This window comes from Rhipicephalus sanguineus, unplaced genomic scaffold (assembly GCF_013339695.2).
Source record: "Rhipicephalus sanguineus isolate Rsan-2018 unplaced genomic scaffold, BIME_Rsan_1.4 Seq691, whole genome shotgun sequence".
In the NCBI taxonomy this organism is placed as follows: domain Eukaryota; kingdom Metazoa; phylum Arthropoda; class Arachnida; order Ixodida; family Ixodidae; genus Rhipicephalus; species Rhipicephalus sanguineus.
Window position 1 is genome coordinate 434,194 of NW_023615777.1, and position 22,041 is coordinate 456,234.

Here is a 22,041-nt window from a genome sequence, read left to right on the forward strand (position 1 = left end):
CGCGCGGTTTTCTCATGGTGAGGGGAAGAGGGATGTTTCGAGCTTTCACCGTGATGTCCGCGCTCATGTTACGGAGCGTACGAAAGTTACTCGAGCACAAGGGACGCCGTTAAACGAACAAACAGAAGATGAGCGCGAACTATCAAGTGTCACAGCTCGACACTTGAAGCACGCTAGTTTCCTTCGCTGCTTCGGCCGCCTTTGCAACTGGAGCGCTGTTCAAACTGAGAGTATCCATTGGCGAGTTTCACTTCCTATAGTATTAGTTTCTTGCTATCGCATTCATTGCTTCTCCCTTGCAGCGAAACTGACATTTTTTTCCCTCCTGTTATGCCCGCAGCCGCAAAATATCGTTATAAACACTCGGCTTGCGCTGAATATTATGTCTGCGGACGCACAACGATACAATATTTTGAAAGCGGTGCTTTAATGAAGCGATGGACTTGCACTCACTTATTTCCAGAGCCGGCTGACACAAGTGTTCTGGCACGAGATAAAGAACAACTGCAATTTGAGTTGTTCAACCATCGGAAGCACGTATGAGACATTTCTTTAGATGTCAATGGCTTGCTTTTGCGTCATATATTGCTATAGAGTGAACCTAATTATCTTTAGGACATCAGAAGAGAGAAAGCAACACATGAGCGCTGTACTGGAGGCGCTCACTACAAAATTACCGGCAGAGTTTTCGTTGTATAATATGGCTTTTGTTGGCACTTAACAGCCTTAACTTTCACAGTGATGCATTCCTTCTCTCGTTCGTCCTCTGAGCGTAGACTGGCGCGCAAGCAGAGCTCATCCGCAATCGAAGCGGCACCGTGCTCCCGACTGGGCTGCAGAAATAAGCGTCTCTTCCTCCACATAACCACAATCAAGCGGCACTCATGTAATGAGAGCGCCGCAGTATCGAGTGGCCGCTGCTGCGGGTTTTTCAAGCGGCTGATCGCATGACAAAGCTTGCTGGACCATGACACCTGGCTGCGCATTTGTTGGTGTGGAGCTGCTGATTTGTGATTATGTCACGTGCAAGTATTTTGAACAACTTATATCCGAGTTTCAGCACATAACGAACGACGTGGCCGCTAGGCTGACTTAGTCACATTTGACGCATTATAACTCGTAAACAACCAAAACAATGCAACGTTTCTTTATGCAGAATTATAGATGACGTCCTTGACTTCAATCAGGGGGATTTAAAAAAAAAGATTAAAAATGGCCTTTTTGAGAAAATTATTTTCAAAGTCCGGCGTTTTTGGTAAATCACTTATGTTTCAGCCCAGTTATCGAGTAAAATGAAGCGCCATAAAACCACGAAAATTATTTTAAAAGAGAGCGAAAGTATCAAAGTTAGTATGTACCGATTTTTATTATCCTCAGTTTAACTTGTTTGCAGCAATAAATTCCTCAAACACAGGCATTTTGTGCGATTTGCCAAGTTGTGATTTTTTTTCTTCAAAGTGCTTCGACAAGCAAGGAAAATAATAGACTCATGAGATCGTATTTCACTTATTCTTTGAGGGGAACAAATATTGTGACTGAGAAGTGCGCCGTTTTTTCCCTAGATGCGCTCAAAATTCAGAAATCGCGAAATTGGCGGGAAAGTGTTTTTTTGCGGTCGAAATTGCATATTTTTTTCCAGGTAAACAAATTTTTTTTCGCCAAACTAACTTCGAAACCATTGTTCTGGGTGTAATGCCTAGACCTACAGCAAGTTTCATCAAATTCGGGAATGGTGACCGGGACCTCGTGTTCGATCTTATCTGGACACACCCGCATGTAAATCATGACATACATGACATGCATGTCATGGTTTTCATCTTACCAACTGTTATTCATGTTCTCCATGCAGTCACATCGCGCAATACCAATTTTGGTGTATATCAATGGTGACCGGGACCTCGTGTTCGATCTTATCTGGACACACCCATGCCACGCTCATGGTGCGCTAGCGGCCGTTTCAGTAGATTGATATACACCAAAATTGGTTTGCGTGATGTGACTGTATGAAGAACATGAATAACAATTGGTAAGATGAAAACCATGACATGCATGTCATGTATGTCATGATTTTCATGCCACGCTCATGGTGCGCTAGCGGCCGTTTCAGTAGATTGATATACACCAAAATTGGTTTGCGTGATGTGACTGTATGAAGAGCATGAATAACAGTTGGTAAGATGAAAACCATGACATGCATGTCATGTATGTCATGATTTACATGCCACGCTCATGATGCATTCGCGGCCGCTTCGCTAGCTTGATGTACGCCAAAATTGGTATTGCGCGATGTGACTGTATGATGAACATTAGTGACAGGTGGTAACATAAAAAAAACATGATATGCATGTCGTGTATGGCATGATTTACATGCTGTACTCATGGTGCACTCGCGGCCATTTCGCTCGTTTGATATACGCCAAAATTGGTATTGTGCGATGTGTCTGTATGACGAACATAAATGAGAGGTCTTAACATGCGAATCATGTTATGCATGCCATGTACGGTATGATTTACATGCCACTGTCCTGGTGCGCTTCCGGCCGTTTTGTTAACTGAATATATACCAAAATTGGTATGGCATGACACGAGTGCGTGATGAACATAACGACAGGTCATGCATTGTATATACCAGAATATGCGTTTCATTGGCGTGGCGTACTAGATTGTGCATGCATGCGTGCATGGCAAACATGCGATATATATGGTGGACTAGATGCCATGGCATGAATGATTTCATTTGGCTCAAAGACAAACAAGGCGATGTATGCAGCTCTTTGCTGGCTGTTTCGCATTACATCGATTCCCACAGTGCGTGGGATCTGCCGGATTTTTAAATGCGAAGCATTTCTTAGCGAACCTCTGGCACTTTGAGCGTTTCTATCTATCTATCTATCTATCTATCTATCTATCTATCTATCTATCTATCTATCTATCTATCTATCTATCTATCTATCTATCTATCTATCTATCTATCTATCTATCTATCTATCTATCTAGCCGCCTACGTCTGGGTGCTCTATCGCCTCCTTAACTTGGTGTAGCCCAAAATTTGCATGGGAGGGTAAGAGGATTTGACGAATATGATTGCCAGGTCATGACATGAATAACGTTAAAATCATGTCGCGTACGTCGTCAAACCCTTTGCGCTAGACACGTGTGGCACACACCAGTTTACCCCGGTCCACGGTGTACGGGTATGTGCCACAGGTGATTGACAGTTTCTATCTACCCGGAACGGCGAGAACAGACATTGGTAACTTAAATGCTAGAGCGTTAAGGAAACCAACATCGGCAGCATTGACTCAACGAATGGAAGGAATGAAAATTAGGATCAAGCAGGGGCGTAACCAGAAATTTTTTCGGGGGGGGGGGGGGCTTCAACCATACTTCATGTATGTTCGTGCGTGCGTTTGTATGTGTGCGCGTATATATACCCAAGCAAAATTGAAAAATTTCGGGGGGGGGGGGTTGATTGAGATTGATTGACAGCCGCTTTGTAGACTGGCTACGTAGGCCACATACGCCCAGGTAGTCTACGAATATGACAAACACCATCAACTGATGTTGGTCTACGTATCACTATCCAGGTCTACCAGCCTCGACAGCCCATACATCACCAACTCGAAGGGCGGCTTCAGGTTCCGACATGTCGCCGGCTCTGTCGACAAACAATTTGTCGACGAAATGACCGACGCATCCAGGAATTCCAACCGCTCTGCTATACCACATCACTACACTACACATGGACCCCTCGTCACCACGATCACGACCGGATCCTATAACATGTCATGACCAGCTGCTGGTGCTCACTGATCACGGGGATGATGCCCTTGTTCAAGAACGGTCAAGAACTTCTTGTACACATGCACACGGGTTCGTGAAACGTGCGTGCGTTCTCGGGACATGTATAAGCACTACATATCAGCCTACCGCTTCTGATGTTGGTAATACCCACATTACCATTGGCAGCATTATCCAACCGTAAACAATTGGTTATATAACACACATGCTGCTCTTCAACATATATATGTGTGCGTATAAAATTTATACAAATCTTTAGCGTCATTTTGTAACGTGTCGCTCAGTAAAAAAAGTTACGCCACAGTCACCTACCCGCCGCATGCTTCGCATAACATCGACTCCCACGGTACGTGGGATCTGCCGAATTTTTGCTTCTACGTTCTTTATGCCATAGATTTGTGCGCAGTAGTCAATGCAGAGTCACGCCCCGTATCTCTAACATTAAATTGCTCGGAACCCAATAAAGCTGCCTTTGTTTTTCTCACCGGGATGGCTTCAACACTACAAGCTCACAGGAAAATGAGCATTTGGGATTAGTTTTTTTTTTTCTGTGCTTTCTCGGGATTTCTCGCGCATTGTCAACGCCGTCGACGCCGGCACCTGAATTCTGCAACACGGTTCCTTAACACTGTCGCGTTAAGTTTTGCAAAGTCTCTTCTAGCCCTGGGTTGTAAACCACCTGTGGCGCTACCCATACCACGGGCCGTGTTATGCGGGTGTGCCACACGTGACTGGTGCAAAGGCAAAATTTATAGCGCGGAAGTTCAACACAAGGTACAAAGAAACACGACAAACACAACACAACTCACACACAAACGAGACTCTGTCCCTTGTGTTGAAGTTCCGCGCAATAAATTTTGTAATTATGGATTACCAACTAGCCCGAAGCAACGCCTTGCTGGTGGAAAGGGTTTCATGGCCTGCGCGACAAGCAATTGCATCGCAGCTGGGAGAGGGGGGGGGGGGCACTGGTGTAGCTTGGGTGGGGGGCAAGTGCTGGTGCGGCTTGAGGGGGGGGGGGGGGGGCAAGTGCACCTTTTGCACACCCCTGCCGACGCCCATGTAAACAGGTATAGATCTTTTCACAGGAGAGAAAAAACCACCTCCATGCTGGGTTGCGCGCGGGAGTACCTCGGCAGTGCATTTTGGGGGCGTTACGCCTATTTAGCACAGCCCAGGGAGTACAATGGCGGCGCCCAGGGAGCCGTCTGTGAAAAGCCTTTGGTTCGCTAAGAAATGCTTCGCATTTAAAATGCCTGCGCTTGGACAGAGTACGCGCGGTGACAGTTGCGGTGGCAGCTGTTTTCGCGGATACCTTTCTTAACTGTAAATATCTTTTTTTTTTTTTTTGGTGAAAATAGACGTAATTGTCTGATTGATTGAATGATAAAAAGCGCATGCTTGCCTCCCCCTCCCCCTTCTTTTACCCATGACTGACGCGTCTCTCGTAGTGCACATGTTACGAGTTCTTTGTGTGTGGTGTATGTGTTTTCCTGGTGCCTAGTTTTGGGGCACGTGATGGCGTTTGCATGTTTTGTACTCGTATTTCGTGCCTCGCTAGTGCGATCCGCCGGTTGCGGCTGTGTTCGCCGTTGGTTTCGATTTCGCAATCACATCGTTCATTATGAGTTAGCACGCAATATAGAAACAGCATTCAATCACTCCTCCATTACGAGAGGTGACAAGGATTAAAACACGGTAAAGCAAGCGCAATCGAGGGCTTTTTGTCGACAATCAAGCGCACGGATCGAATAGACGCGCGTACTTCCGGTGCGCGCCTCGACATCCGGCAACAGGTTTGAAAACTTCATTCGCCGGAGTTGATGCCCGTTTGCACAGCTCGTGCCTCTTTCTCGGCACAGTTAAATGCGCTGGCTGTGATGTCTCCTGACGTGCGATAACCGACTACGTATTCACTACGAGCGTCCAACTTGTACCGGAAAGGGAAACGACCGTGGGAGTGGTGTGAAACCGCCGGTTAGGCCTAGCCGCAGCTGCCGGGCAGTCGACATGGGTTGTGCCGTGAGTACCGCCGCCGACAAGGAGGCTGCCGAGCGTTCCAAAAAGATCGACAGAGACCTTCGAGCCGATGGCGAAAGACAAGCGAGGGAAGTCAAGCTCCTGCTGCTGGGTAAGCAGACCGGCGCCCTTGCCAACTTTCCGCGCTCCGCGCATCTTGTCGGCACCGCTTCACTTTCTGACCCAACTGTCCAATGCGCCACCAGAAGCGATATCTCGCGCTTAGCCCTAATCAACCACTCCCACCGCAGCGACCGGCTGGCTGCGGGCGGGAGTTTCGAGCGATTTTACTGTTTAGCGCTAGCGATAAACGCCACGCCAATAGGCAGAGCGGCCGGCCTGTTTCTGCGATGTAAACAGGCGCTTTCGGTCAACTTCCTTTCGCACGCGATGGGCGGGGATGTCGGGACACCTCGGCTCCACGGACATCGGTTCGTAAAACGGATGTCTGCCCGCGTCGGGCACGGGATGCTCGAGTGCGGTCCTTTTAATAAATGTCTCGGTCGCGACCGTGCCGGTGGCTGCCCCCTTGGCGCATTCAGTTGCCGGTCACGTCGCGGTATCCACCTCGAGACGCCGCCGATTTCAAAAGACCCGTGCACGTAGCGGCAGCTACGCCATCCTCTGCGATCGCTTAACACCTCTGCCCGATTCGGTTGATGAAGCCTCAGCAGACGCGCTCATTCTCGCTCGCCGTTCCCAAGGACCTTTTCACGCTCAAGTAGCCAGGCGCACTGTTTACGTTGCGCAGTGCCTTGTCGCACGATGAGCCGTTCGACCCCCTGCTAACACTTCGATCATGCACCTTGAAGACTCTCACCTCATTGTCTGTGCTCAAGGAGTGCCCAGAAACATTTACACGCAAGCTTTGCCCCTCAATGGGCGATTCACGCAGCTTAGCGACCTTAGCGATGGGTGACTTTCGGAAAGATGAACTCGGCGTGAAACGCAAAAACGCTAAGTTCAGAGTTGCCTGAACCTTGCTTTGTAGGAATTTCAAGAACAGCGAAGCGTACTGCTAATTGCGTGAAGCGACGCTTTCATGACACCGCTTTCTGCGCTCTCCCACTAGTGATCATTGGTCACATATTTTATTAAAAACTGAGACACTCTTTTCAAGCCATCATTTATGGCTTCACTCCAGGTGTATTTCTAGGAGTGCCGTCACACTTGAAGCGCATGTAAAGAACCGTGAAACAATTCTTCGGTGTTCATGCATTAGTAGCTTACTTCCCAGCAAATTTAGCCATCCGTCTGTAACGTAGCGCCTTTCCCATAGGAATGCATATGGCTCCATAGGAAATACATGGGAAACACATAGGGGTTTATAATGAAAATGGCTCTAACCCATGCTCTGCGGAGTATGAGTCTGTTGGGGCTCAAACCCTTGGCCTTCTAAGCATGTAGAGTATGTGAACTTTTTTGCCTCTGAAGCTTAGAAGTTGGACTATGTGCGTAGGGTATTCAACCCTCAACGTAACTGCCAACCAAGTATGCAGGGACTCGAACCATAGGTCGGCAAAAAATGTGGAGCTCACTCACTCGCTCATGAAATATATTTTGCCCTTAGGGCTCACTCAGACTCGCTAAACTTTTTCGCAACCTGACTCGCACGGACTCAGACTTACCAAAATATTACTCACTCATACTCGCTCAGACCCACTCATGGCTTGATCCAAGTCCGAGTTAGTGGACTCATGAGTCCGTTAGCGTATAATTAGCTTTTTCGACCATGGTGTCAATGTTTAACACCAATGTCTCACATAATCAGGGCTCTACTTGGCGCCTTTTGATCTCATATACCTTCAAATACTAGTTATCAGTTATTGCAATCCAGTAAGGACATTTTTATTGAAAGAGATGACTCACACGGCATATTTCTGTCAAGGATTTTCCGTGGATGAGTTTGTGGGGGTGGAGATCAAGGGACAACCCCCCCCCCCCTCCATAACTCATGCCTGTGATCAATAAATACTCAGCTGGCATGTGACACCGGTGCGTTGAGGTATGCGTGAGTACACATTAGTACAAACATGAGCCGACATAAGGCTGATATTAATGCTGAAGTTGAGTAGATAGGGTTGGCGAACAATGTGGCGCTCACTCACTCAGTCAAGGAATATATTTTGCACTCGGGGCTCACTCAGACTCGCCAAAATTTTCCTCAACCAAGCTCACTCAGACTCAGACTTGCTGATATTTTTCACAGCCTCACTCACTTGGACTCAGTCTCACGAAAATATTGCTCACCCAGACTTGCTCAGACTCACGGCCTGATCTGAGTGAGCGAGTCAACTCATGAGCGAGTTTGTTGACTTATGACTCAAACCTTCAAACTGTTCAGGGTATCGAACCCCCGACCTCTGAAGTATATAGGGACAAGCCGACAATCTGCAAAAGCTAAAAAGTTTGTTGGCATTCGAAAACTATGACAATGATAAGCTTAAATATGGTAACTGTGATGATGGTCTTCCAGCGTGAAGTACATGGCAGCCGCACACATGCATGTTCTGATGCAGATAGGACACCAAGAGTCAGATGCTCACTGTAGCAGTGCGCTGCAGCCGCTCAGTTCGCCAGTTGTCTTGCATAGGCGCGCAGTGTCACTGCTTTAAATGTTGCGAATTGCAAGGTGTGCAGCCTTCATTGCAAAAAGGCCCATTCACGGTGCTGTGGGAAAGAAACCTTGAAATCAACACTGCCTACTGGAAGTTCCCAAGTGTAGCACTAAATTGTGAATGTGTATTCCCTTTGTATTACCGTGTATTTAAATACAAGTTAGAAAGTGTTCCAGCTATTAAAAACAACATTTGTTCCCACTTTGGTTGAAAACATTATCTTTAACAGCAGTGGTACAGCCAGTACCACTGCTGTCACAGTTGAAACTCGATATAATGAAGTGATGACCACACTCAGACTATTTTGTTAAATCGGGAAGTTCATAAAATTGAGAAAGGGATTTCTTGGTCCTTCGAAATCGTAAAATTGTAATGTAGCGAAGCCTAAAAGCTACCACGGCGTTTTTACCGGCAACATGTCACATAGACATAGGGGGCATCATGACCGGGCAATGCAGGCCAGGTGGATGGTCAAGTGAACCTATGACAATGTACCGATATGCGAAGACACGGAGAACGAATGCAGTGGTTGTGCGAGCAGGCCAAGCGAGAAAGTTGTGAGGAAACGATCAGTGCTATGTGTAACATAAACCATGGAATAACCAAAGCAATCACCATCACCACCCCTTCAACCATCCGGTACGTAAGAGTGCTACCAACTGCTGAGTCCATTGTTCTGTGCATGGGCATGGTGCGCAGCCTCATGAAAATAAAGTTACGGCCATAACTTGGGCTCCAGATGTTTTATTTTAACATGATAGCGTTGGAGCGCATGCTGAAAAAAAAAACCGTCCCTGCCAAAATTACAAGGAAATTGCCGCTGTTTTACTAAGTTATTTCAGGAAATACTTAGTAAATTGAGTTTGGTGCTAAGTAAGTCTTGTTAATTCGGGTTGACGATGGCATTGAACTCCGTAGCTAACAGCCGGGCAATGTAAATTTCTACATTAGATCGGGAACTGTGAAATCTGGGTTTGGGGTAGATCGAGTTTTAACTGTAGCTGCCTGTGTGATGTCGCTCACCCACGCCATGTGTCATGGACAGGGGCGACCAGAAAGTTCACTGGCAGTGCCACTGCAACCTGCTGGGATGCACACATTTAAAGCCTTGTAATTGATTACCAACTTGCACACAGGGCTCTCAAACTGGTCAATGATCTGGAAGATCTGTGCTACTGGCTAAATGTATTTGCATAAAGGTGTCAAAAATTCTTACAGGTACACATCAACGAATGAGATGTTTAAAGATATTTCTAATTTTCGCGTGATTACACGCTTAGATGCAGTCCTATGTATTGCTATGCTTCAATCCTAGCACCCCACCTCCGCTATCACTCCCATTGTAAGAATGCTAGTGTGTATTGAGTGTTCCCACCAACGTAAAGCTAGTCTATCTGCGCATTCCCCAGTGGTGGGGTTCACCGTATTAAGAAGCCACGACAGTGCTGAATAAACCCTTCTCAAGTTTCGTCGCACACCGTAGCCATGTTTCCTTGTCTAGCACAGTCATAACACACATAGCACTTCATTTGCAGGACTGTGTTGGCAGAGTCCCAGACATGGCGCTGCACTCGACTATCTGACCTGGCAGGCACACAAACCCCGGGAAAGTACACTTCATAAAAAGAACTGTGCTCTTGATCACACATTGCCAGTGATGCGATGGCTGCGCCAAACTGTGCCAAGAGCTGTAACTTGCTACGTTTCAACAAAAACCACATACTTTGCACCGAGCATTTGCCAGGAGGTCATTTCTGCAGTCTTTCGGGGACAAAGAAAACAGCAGACACTCAAGATCCATAATTATGTTACCACTTTAATTTTGAATGGTCACGGGAGCAGACAGGGCAGTGCTATGTAGTATCTCGAAAGGTCAGTAGCTACGTACTCGACAGTGAATATTATTAGATGACGCTGATGGTGATGAGCAAGTAATTTGCTCTTGTCGCCTGTGAATAGATTGAGCTCACCATAATGTCCACTCTTAACTACCATTTGCTCTGCAGTGTTGCCTGTTGCAACCAGGGTTGCCAGCTCGAAAAGAAAAGACAAAAAATAGCCAAGAAATCAGAAAAACTAGCCAAAAAGTTGCCAACTTGAGCAAAGTGCAGTAAAAGTAGCCAAAAGTAGCCACACGTGTGAAAAAGGCACATGCGCCGTTGTTATTCAAGCGACTGAATTCAACGTGTAAATAAGTGCAACAAAAACCCTTCAAAATCATAATTTTGTGCACGATGATGAACTTTCTTGCGCTGTTGCAGAAACGACATTCTCTTCATGCCTCTTGCTTGACTTTTCTTAAAAGGACTAGAAGTGCCAGGGACAATAAAAATCAGTACTTCACGAGTGTGATCAAGGTCGGTTGCTGCGATTGAAGCATAAATTGTAGTCACTTCTGCAATTGTTTCTCGCATGATCACAAATCCAAGCAATTAATATTCTCGAGTAGCAGTCCATATGTAATCCTAAGAAACGACACGAGCACTTCGTCAGATATCTGATTTCTAATGTCGATGAGTGCATAGCATCTTGGATGCGGAGCGCTTTCTGTTGTCCTATTGACTTCCAATTAGTTTTAAGTCACCTTCAGCTGTAGGGAGTCTGCGAAATGAGGCGCCATGCAATAGTTTTCCCCTGAGTCCCAGCTACTTATCCAAGAGTATTTTCTTTTGTGCAGTGCAAGCGCCAAATTCAATTTTGGGAGCTGGAAGCACACCTTCATCACCTTGTTTTGACAATGCACACTTGAACACCAGCAGCTGCATTGTCTCAAGATATTGATAATTTGGTTCAAATTGAGGCAACACGAAACTAGCCAAAATGTAGCCAAGATGTTTTTTCTGACGCCACCAGCCTAAAAAAGTAGCCAAATACGCGCAAGGTAACCAAACCTGGCAACCCTGGTTGCAACCGCCTTGCCCATCTGCTGGGACACACACAGTGTCGCATAAATGGCAAGTTCAGAGTTCAAGCGCATGTCTTGCTGTGTAAGCAGCACCGGAGTAATTTCGCAGAGCAAGGACACTCTTGAAACATTTTCCTGAGAAAGCACAGTATAGCAGCGTACCAGTGTCTGTTCTGTTTTTCGACTATGACACAGGTTCATGTTTTGAACTTTTCAACCTTTGAAGAACTTTTGAAGCTTTCCATTACTACAAGTTTTGGAGATCACAGAGTAGCTTTCAGACACAAAGGGCCAGTTAATTCATGGTTTAACTAGCCCAGTTGTCAATTCTCTTGGCCATTTATTTATTAAACCCTGCATTTTACTGTTCATGTACTAGGAGCCTAACAATTATATTCATATAGAGTCATTGCAAAAACTACAAGGTAGCATTCCTGCTCAACAAAAGTTCATGCACAATGGCAGTTAAATGTTCATGCATAAATAGTTCGGTTAAATGTACAATTGAAATGGCAGACCAAAATTTCATGCTTTGAAGAGCATGCACATGGTGTAAAGAAAACTAAAACAAGATTATAGTGGTGGCAGCTCACAAGCAGCATTTGTGAATGTTTCTCAAGCCTGGATACTGAAAGCTCATGTACATTTAGTTTTGATCATCATTTTGTATGTTTTAAACAATTGTACTGTAGCAGAGCTTGGTTTTGTTTTTGCCAAAAGTCCTGTTAGTAATGCCATATCGAGGAATCATTTTAATGACCGCTACTTCCCTTGGACTGCCACATATGTCAGTTTTAGTTCATTGAATACATAACCTGCAGGAGCCAATTAAAGCCTTATCATCAAAGTATTGCCACAAAACTTGCATGTAGATTCTCTGCATTTTATCTGCCAAGGCTTATCTTTGTCCAGCCCTCCTTTCCCCTTGTAACTGCCACAGCACACAAATGTACTTAAACAAAAGACCAAATCACAAATCAATGCATTTCCATACAAGGGCCACATGGAGGGTCCCTACAGAGCATTTGTGATAGCACAGCACTTGCAGTTTCGAGTCCCACGAAGCTGCCTTGATTGCATCCTTCAAGGGTTTGTTTGAGGGGAATGGGCTATCACACGACTCAAGTCCATCTGCTTGGCAAGTCCATCCCTCGGTTGTTGTCCGCCCGAATGCTGATGATACCCAACTAGGCCGATGCGTCTTCTCTGTTCCAATGATGATCTCTGTCTGCCTCTGCCAGCGTGGACTGTTCTCCATTTCCTTGTGCAATGAGGGCAGCAAGGCAGTGTCGTAGAGGGGGCAAAAATTTTTGCTTTGGTGCACGTGCTTGCAACGTTTTTGATGACACTGCATTGCAGTTTGATGTTTCAAGTGGCACTTCACACATTTCCATCTCTGGAAACGTCATGGGAACCTCTCTGGAAAGAACCAGTCTGGGAAGCTCATGACTGGTTGTAATTTTGGTTTTCTGGCATTATTACTTCTTAAATGTGCCTGTTCACTGCTCTTCCTCTTATTTCTTTAAATTTGGACATTTAGCCAAATAGCAGGTCTTATTATGTCCCCAGCGTTGTATAGCTGAATGTTGGCAAGAAATAAGTTAGTGTAAGGAGGATGCATGCACATGAGCAACAATTGCGGGTTGGACAATTGTGGCTTCGTTTGTTACTGGAGTGGCCAACTTGTGTGAAAAGGTTTTGGAGAAAGGCAGCACTTGGCTTTGGCAAAACTGAGAAAATTGCATGCACAGTATTAAATTTTCATTTGTTTCATTCGTGATATCTACAAAATGAGTTTGCATAAAATGTTCTAGGTTGCATAACTCATTCTTAGGTGCATAAAAACAGGGCAATCACAGGATTACAAGGGAATGCTATGTACTCATTACACGAGCCAGTAAATTATCCAAAATTTTGTGACAGTGAAATGGGCAGCTGCAGTGACTTTGTGATTGTGAGAGTAATGTTACATGAATGCCTTTGTTGTAAACTTCGATAAGGTTTGGCACCGGGTGTCCAGTGCAGCACTACTTACATTGTACAGCCAGTGTGGTTGCTCAGTTTTGATGTCTCCTTTCCTTTGCAGGTGCTGGGGAGTCCGGAAAGAGCACCATTGTCAAACAGATGAAGTAAGCTTTTTTTTTCTTTTGTGTGCATTGCATCTTTACAGAGGCACTAACGGGAGGAATGAATATGAAATTGTGCTTACCAAAAATGGAAGTGTGTGAAAACGAAAAAGTGGTGCTTGATATCTTGTTAAACGTGGACCACACTGCGTTCAAGTTTTTGATAGGGCAGCCTCTGCACCAAAAAGTTTTATTACTTCTAAAGCACATACAGGTGTGTCACTCACAATGCTGCTTAAACATGAGCCAAACGCATGGCTCCTTCATACAGCTGTGCATTCAGATCATATCTGTCGCCTGCTGGCTAACATCCCTGTTTTTTTTCTCTCTCTCTCATGCAAACTTTGTTTTATATCAAGCTTTATTTCTGTAAATAGTTTTTAGCTTGAAATAGTTTTTACTTGAAATGAAAATTAGAAGTTATATTTCAATTAAACTCAACTGGGGCTGCTATATATTTTGCTGACCTCTCTTTGTGAGACAGTAATGTAATACGGCTAAAGCTAATTTTATAAGCGCCCTTCAGCATCTTGTTACAAGAAGGGTGTTTCCGTTGTTGAATTGATCGCCTTATACGCTAGCAAACGGGCCCAGAAGTTTGTAATGCAGCTGTACAAACGACAATTGGTGCCCTCTAAGCATGGTGCAGATATTATGCACTACAGATGCTCACTGACTGGCTGGTCAACTAGCTGGTGTGTGCCCACTTGCGACGGGTTTGTCCGTGTGCTTAGTGAAGGTACTCGCAAATAAAACCTTGCTTTATGCTACAGAGCGTCTTTCCATTGAATGTGCACTAAATGACCATGGACCAGGGGCGTAGCCAGAAATTTTTTTCGGGGGGGGGGGGTTCAACCATACTTTATGTATGTTCGTGCGTGCGTTTGTATGTGCGCGTGTATATATACGCAAGAAAAACTGAAAAATTTCGGGGGGGGGTTTGAACCCCCCCAGCCCCCCCCCCCCTGGCTACGCCCCTGCCATGGACCATATTTTGTGGCGGCAATAGAAAGGAGACTGTTTTGGGTCCGTCGATTGTTGTTTGGTGGACTGGAGTCGCAGAGCTTGTGAACTTCCCTATGAGGTGTGCAGGCAGATGTGAATAACATGAATTGTGAGGCATTTCGGAGTGGTGACTGGTAGGACACACTAGCCAGCATGAACATCTATGACTGACAGGCTTTTCTTGGTCACCAGTCACAAATCGTCATGAAGTCGCTGCGAGTTGCCAGTGCGTTGCCGAAGCACTTGCTGTCAAAAATGTTTTCTCCTTTACTTGCATATAGAACCACACTGAAACTTTGCAGCATATTTCTTGATAATAGTAGTTCATGGTTGTTTATTTTTGTAGAATGGCACACAAAGTTCAATGTCAGAATTATAAAGTCCCATTAAAGTAAAAGAGTTTACCTTTTATAATATGTGTTTTAAGGGGAGATGCTACTTGAAAAAAGTTTCTTTAATCTGCAGCCTAGGGCAATGAAATTTTTGCTGTTCTCGTACTTTCTTATGCTGATTTCAAATACGTAAGCAGGTTTACAGCAAATTGCATAGTTTTAGTTTTGTACCACGACAATGTGTAGAATGTAGCTTTTTTTGGACACACTTTTTCCGTCACAAAACTTCTATATTTATGAGGCATTAATGGCTCATATTGCTCCACATTAACTATAGAATGCAGAAAACTTACTAAAAAGTGTGTATAAGACATTTTAATGAACAAGAAAAATTATAATATGAGAAGTCTTAAAATGTTCAGCCCACACTAATTGCTTATTTTAAGTTCATAATAACTACATAAGTTATATCAAGTTTTAAAGGAGATAATTGCACTCTACATATGTTGAAGAATATGTGGGAAAAATTTCATCCCGACATGCCATCAGAAGTACCAAAATCTTGATGTCCAAACTCGAGAAGTTTCCAAAAATTGCATCTTGAGAAAAACGCATTTTAAAGGTAAAAATGAAAGCCCATCCATGTGGGAAAGATTTACTTTTCAAAATTATTTCTTCCATCATGAGAGCTTGGGAATCATGGTTATTTTGAGCATGTGGCATTGGTGAACTCCTCGTGCGAAATGCAGTGGCAAGCAGCCAGGTGACATTTTCCAGGGGACTCTAGACAATGAGCTCTCTTCAGTTTTTAATGGCCACCTTGCGCTCTTTAAAAGTGATTTTAACCTATTTTCAGTTTAAATACAACCTTTACTTTTTTTGTCATGAAAGTAGAGAAACTAAACTTGACAAATCAAGTAAAAACAAGAAATGTAATTTTGGAAACAGCTTGCTTATTTTGAGTAGCATCTCCCCTTAATTGTTTCGAAATTGACTTTTTCCTGTTCCAAACCTGCTGCATACTTGCATTGTGCCTGATCCCAGAACAGTTCCAAAGCACATTCAATCAGTTCCGCCCCATGTTCCCAAAATCTCCAAGCCACATATAGTTTTATCTCGGAGCACCCATGTGACTTTATGCACCGCTGGTAAGTGGGAGGAATTCCAGAAATTCAGTTGGCTGCTCAAGTCCGAAGTTGTTGCAAGAGCAATGCAACTACGTAAAACACTTTTGTTTAAAGTAAAAATGTCTCACTAGTCAATTTCTTCAGCAAGTTGTGCATGGCTTCTTTTGACTCGGTGGTATCCCAAAACAAGTGGCGACATCCTGTTGGTCGCCTACCCAGATTGCTTGGTGAGGCAACTTCCTTTTTACCTCAAGATTGCTTGCAAAATAAGCGAAAGGGCCTTACGCTTAGTACTACCACAATTGTCCGTTGGTGTGATGGCTGCTTCTTTGTCATGCAGCACACAGTTTAGAAGGTGTGTTTGCATATGCGTTAGTTTAATAATTTCGCCATTGCTGTGCACAGTGGTTTCACTTTATTGCCTCAGTATTCCTTTGCTGCAGCAACAGTGAGGCTTCTTATTGAAATTGCATATAAATATACTTTTTATATTGACATTAAAATATATGGTTATCTATGGACATAGTCATAAAAACCTCACCATATGAATAAATAAAGTATGTTACCATATTAATAATTTTGCTATATCAAAGTTGACTAAATTGGGATCTTACTCAATATCAAAGTACCTCATTCTGTAATTTCGTATTGTCTTTTGCGCTTAAGTACTTTGAAATAATTGCTCAGCTGTGGTCTGAAAGCCACGTCTCTGCTAAGTAAGCCCTGTCAACATGGCAGATTTTCTGTTTGTAACGAAGTAGCTGACTGGGCTAGTTCGTTGTGCATACTTGAAATAAACAGCGCAAAAAACGGACGGCCACGGAAAGGAGACACACCAGACAAGCGCTGCTTCCAACTGAATTTTTATTGACAAGAAAGCAACTTATAAGTGCTTGCGGGAAAGATAAATCCAGAAAAAAGAACAGAACAGCGCTTCTCCTGTGTGTCTCCTTTCCGTCGCCGTCCGTTTTTTGCGCTGTTTATTTCAAATTCTGTTCGCCTTTTTGTGGGTGTGTTTTGGCGCTTAATTGCATGCTGCTTTCCAAGAAGCATTCTAGCCCACTCCTGTTGTCATTTTAATGCGGCAATATCTATTGCCAAGCCAGCACGTATTCCTTCCAGTCAATGTTTAAATTTGCGTTTTGTATAATAAAAGCAATATATGGCTTTTATTCCATTTTTCTTGTTCTACCTACTTGCTAGATAGCTGAGCGCACCTGTTACAAGTCATTAATTTCTGCTTTGAGATCTTCCCCGAAACACTTTTGGCTATTCCCATCACTCCAGATTGACTTCGCTTGCGTTGGACATCATTATGCCCAAGAAAGTGAACAGCAGATCAAATGGAGGGACAACTTAATATCCGGCCAAAGCGGGACAAAGCTGTGCATGGGGACGTGGGACTTGTCTCGTTTGAGCCCACGCGTTTGCATTGATCAGTGTACGTACGAGGCTGTGGCTTCAGGCTAGCTTATAAGCATGGGAATAAAAAGGATCATGTACAGCAGTAGCAGGCATTATCATGAAAATGAAGGTGCCTAGGAAACCCGAGGCAATTTTGCACTGTTCCTGGGCAGATCAGATACATAGCCACATGGGGTCTGACGCACGTGATGTGTGAATCGTGCTACGAAACTACTTTTAATGTTGCTCAAGTTCGTTATTATGCTGAACATGGGGATTCTGTGTTTGCACTTTTTTTTCATAAGTACAAAGTACCGTTAACGAGGGTGCTCGCTTTGCTATCAAGGGAGACCGTCAAACTCCTTTAGGGAAAGTTCCATTAGACCTCCTTAGCGTAAGAGCACCTGTGTGATACGGAGCGCATATTACTTAACATAAAGACAGATTTAAAACTAGTACTCCTTCCTTCACCAAATATCAAATCGCAGGTGTGGCTTCTACATAAAACTGCACTGCAAGGCTTACTTTCATTCCTGAGAAGTGGCCTTCATGGACACCAAAACCTCGGAAGTTTTATTGCAACTATCAACTTCCTTCCACTGTCGTACGCTACAACTGCATGTATATCTTTTACATTAACCTGGTCTCGTGGCGAGCTCTGCTGAACAGCAGTTTCTTTGCTTAGTGTAAACGTCATTGAGTTTAGAAGTGTGCACCTGAAGTTTTTTGAAACATGCAGCAGCCTCCACACTGAAAAAGAAAGAAAAAGAAAAGTTATCCTCCTTGTAAGCAGGTGTAGGGTATTGAACACACTATCTTTGAATTTCTACAACTGGAAAATCCAAGCACTTGCCACATTGCTCGGTTGGTTGCTCCCATGTTAGATGTTACAACTCGAATGTTCAAACAGGTGTTCACACAATTGAGGAGACTGCCCTTATGGTGACTCCCATGCAAATGACACACAGTGACATATCTCTAAACTCTATTTTAGGGCACTAGTCGAGACACACATGAGGAATAACACTTGCAGACCGAGGGCTAACACGCATCTCAATTAGCACTTTTATTGTGTTGAGTAAACCGCACCAACTTGCTCAAGAAGTTTTATTATGGCCTCCTGCCGGCCGTGCTGGCACTAAGGCATGGTTATCAGATTCACCTGCAGCAGTGTTTTCCCCTGAGCATTGCATTTTCCACATGATCAAACTTGAAACCCTAAGCAATTTTCATCTCAATGGAAATACACGCACTGCCTCTTAGCTGATATTTTCAACATCTGTAAACTTCTACATCTCTGTCCGTCAGGATCCCTCACATGAATTTCGGAACCTCTAGAGGACTTTTCGAAGCCCTGTTGGATGTCTCGTAGCCAGAAGTTTCGCAAACATATTACATTTGTAGGCCTTGTTTTATATTTGCCGGCAACCATGATGCTCTATCATTGCTAATACACATCTTTTACGCTGTCACACAGCACGTGATTTTAGGCCTCTATGCAGCCACAATACACCCGGTCATCATAATCATTCGTCATGGCTAACACCACATGCAAGGACATGGCGCTCTTTGGCCACCATGGCCCTTGCACCACAAAACCCCACTAATCATCATCCATCGTTGCTATCTCTGGGCAGGGCTTGTGTTTGGTCTTTGTTTAGACAACTGAGACTCGTCCCAAGAGTTGTCAGGCTCTTTTCAAGTCCCCCTGTATTTCTTGAAGCTGCGTTTATTCTGTTGGGTTGACCATTTTAGCAACACTTTTTTGTGGAGGCACACCCTCCGTCGGCGTGTAGCTATGCAGACGTCTGTGAAAGACCACCAAGTGATGTCCTGTGCTGGCAGTGACAGCAGGCGCTGTGTTTCAGGATAATCCACGAGTCTGGCTACACGGCAGACGAATGCAAGCTCTACCGGCCCGTGGTGCACAGCAACACCATCCAGAGCCTGCTGGCCATCATCCGTGCCATGGGACAGCTCAAGATTGACTTCAAGGACCCCAGTCGAGCGGTGAGCTGGAACATTAATCGTTGCAGTAATATGTTCCTTGTTTGATTTGTTGAATTCTGCTGAGCCCGTTTTTTGCATGCTCCTTTCTATTTCGTGTTTCTATTTGTGTTTGTTGAGACGTATTCATTCACGTCCAGTCCAGCTTGGGGGAGGCTTGTCCACATTGGGATTGTCTGCAAAGCGGTTTGGTGAATCGGAGCATGTCCGCTTAGTTTTACAGCAAGACTGCTAGCTTCTAGTTAGTCGGGAATTGCCGTGGAATTGTCGCAGTCAGGCTCACAAAAAAAAAAAAAAAACGGTGGACTGACCCATAAGTTGTGCAGTACCAGGTATACTGCAGAAAGCTTCAAGAAGTTAAAAAATGTCAGAAGCTTTTCTGCATGTTGCAGTATTTGCACTTTAAACAAAGTGTATCTGATCAAAGTACAAGTGGCATCTGATCCCCGATGCAATGCTTCAGACAAGCATATCTTGAACATCAAATTATTAAACTATTTTGAGATCCCCTCCTATTTTTCTACCTCCTGGTTTGACTGTACTTGGAAAGTGCTTGACGATTCTCAGCATCCGTAGCAGTGGCCAGTAACCAAAAAGTGGTCAGAGCCACTTTTTAAGTTGTAACTCTTGGATGCATACTGCTAGTGCTTCTTTAGTGGTTTAATGCCTTTTCCAGTGGTGGTCCAGCTGCGCCAATTGCGCCAAATTGCTACAATCCCATACCTTGCTGCACACATTCAAGTGCAGCTTGCGCCAACTATGGCAAAGTTCACTATTCCACCCGTTTACACGGCAGCGGAGAGTTTCTAGCCCAAAACATATTCTTAACGTGGCACCAAACACAGCAGGAGCATTTCGCTAACGCCACCGACACCTTCTACTCACTTCATTCCAGCAATGCACTTTTTGTCATTATACTCAGCCTAACCAAAGTCTCTGTGCCGTCCCATGTGCCTGCATTGTTGAAAGTTTAGCATGCCATTGATAGTCTTTAGCTTGGCTTTAACGTTGGCTTTAGCGACACCCCGTGTTCTCGAATTTTTTGTCCCTTCAGGCTTTATCTTCCCCTGCTCTTCTGCCTTTTTAGCATATTAAGGTGCGATTCCTATTACAATAGTCACTCCATGCAGCAAAAAAAGATAAAGTAAAAATAAAAAAACATGCACTCTCCTTCCCCTTCGACATCTCCTCCATCCCTCCCCTTTATGCTTGGGTGACGGAGCAAGAAAGAGCTTGGATTGATCAGTGACCCTGCCCCCTTTGTACCAGTTTTATTTTTTAGAAGACTTCTTCTTAATATTTGGAAAACCGGAAGAAGTGCTCAACCCAAGGTGCTTTGGTGAAAAAGAAGAATGTCACTCGGTGCTCGTGCTGCTAATAATTATTGAGTACGATGGAGCATCGTCCATAGTGAGTTGTGGCAATGATGGAATGCACTGTCTGGGCAGACACTTGCAAACAGTATGTTCTCATTTGCAATGAGCTTTCCTTCATCGTCGTCTTGTTTTTTTAACTGCTGGTTTTCTGGTTAGGGTGATTTTTTTTCTTTCTGGAATGATGTTATGACACCTGTCATTCACAGAAACCATGTGTGCCATGCTCGCCTTGTCACTTATGCTTCACTGCAACACACACCTTGTACAGCGCAGTGAAGCCAGCATGTGACACTCTTTCGTGCTAAGAACTTGATTAATGTCAGCTCTCCGATTGTTGGCCTTTTCTCCTTGTTTACATTCGGCAGCATTTCCTGTATGCACACTAACAAGAATATTCACAAAAAATTTAGACGTGGTCTGCTCCAAGTGATACTAAATTTTTTTTTGCCTGCTCGAAACCAGCTCCAAAGCATATTTTTTCAGCTCCAGTTCTTTTCCAAAACAGAGTTCCTTCTGCTGCAAATCTGCTCCAAAACAGACTTTTTCCTGCTCACAAATTGTTCCAACTCCTAAACTGGATGGACCACCACTGCTTTTTCCATTGTGCAGTTGGTTAGATTGAATAGGCTTAGTTACTTTAGTTTGAGCACTATTCTCAAGATATTGTGGTTCAGCACTGTTAAATGAGAGGGTTTAGTTCCTGGCTGTTGTTGATGGGAGTGGAATCCAAAAACGGCGATGTACCTAATGTTTAGATAAAGAATCCCAGGTGTCCAAAATTATCCTGTGGTCACATGCCTTGTAATCATATAATATTGTAATCATATATTATATAATAAAGATATCAAGCATTACTGTATGGGCAAGATCACCACATAATTACATAGCACGCAGGAATGAACTTACGCTCTATTTTCATTTTTTTTTTTGTGATGTGTTAAACGATGTGTTTCTTATTTTTGCAATGTACCGATATATGTATCCATTCAGTTTCATGTTTGCGTCGAGTGTGTAATAATTCGTTGTTTTGTTAGCTAAAGTGTAGCTACTACTTCTTTTAACTATTGTATAAATGTTCACTTTGATTAACTATTGTATTTTAAGTGTTCAATTGCACTTATTTTTATGAATGTCCACTGCACTGCCATGTAATAGGGAGTCGGGACCCTTGTCAAGCCACCTGTGTGGCTTTTAGTCCCGTCCCCTCCTTTTTTGACAAAGGAAATAAAGACTCATTCATTCATTCATTCATATCATAGTTATGGCAAGTAAAATTCTACAGTTTAATCTTTTGTAATCGCACCAGGAATTTCAAAGGTCG

General features: G+C 44.1%; 1 protein-coding gene across 1 annotated transcript in view; it reads left to right on the top strand.

The window, feature by feature from the left end:
• The first annotated feature begins 5,564 nt into the window (after window positions 1–5,564).
• Window positions 5,565–22,041, top strand: part of LOC119378109 (guanine nucleotide-binding protein G(i) subunit alpha) — a 45,287-nt gene continuing 28,810 nt past the window's right edge. Inside the window, exons 1-3 of the mRNA XM_037647355.2 lie at window positions 5,565–5,932; window positions 13,430–13,472; window positions 19,206–19,347. Coding sequence (XP_037503283.1) covers window positions 5,812–5,932; window positions 13,430–13,472; window positions 19,206–19,347 — 306 coding nt within the window. The 5' untranslated portion in view covers window positions 5,565–5,811. The remainder of the gene's footprint in view (window positions 5,933–13,429; window positions 13,473–19,205; window positions 19,348–22,041) is intronic.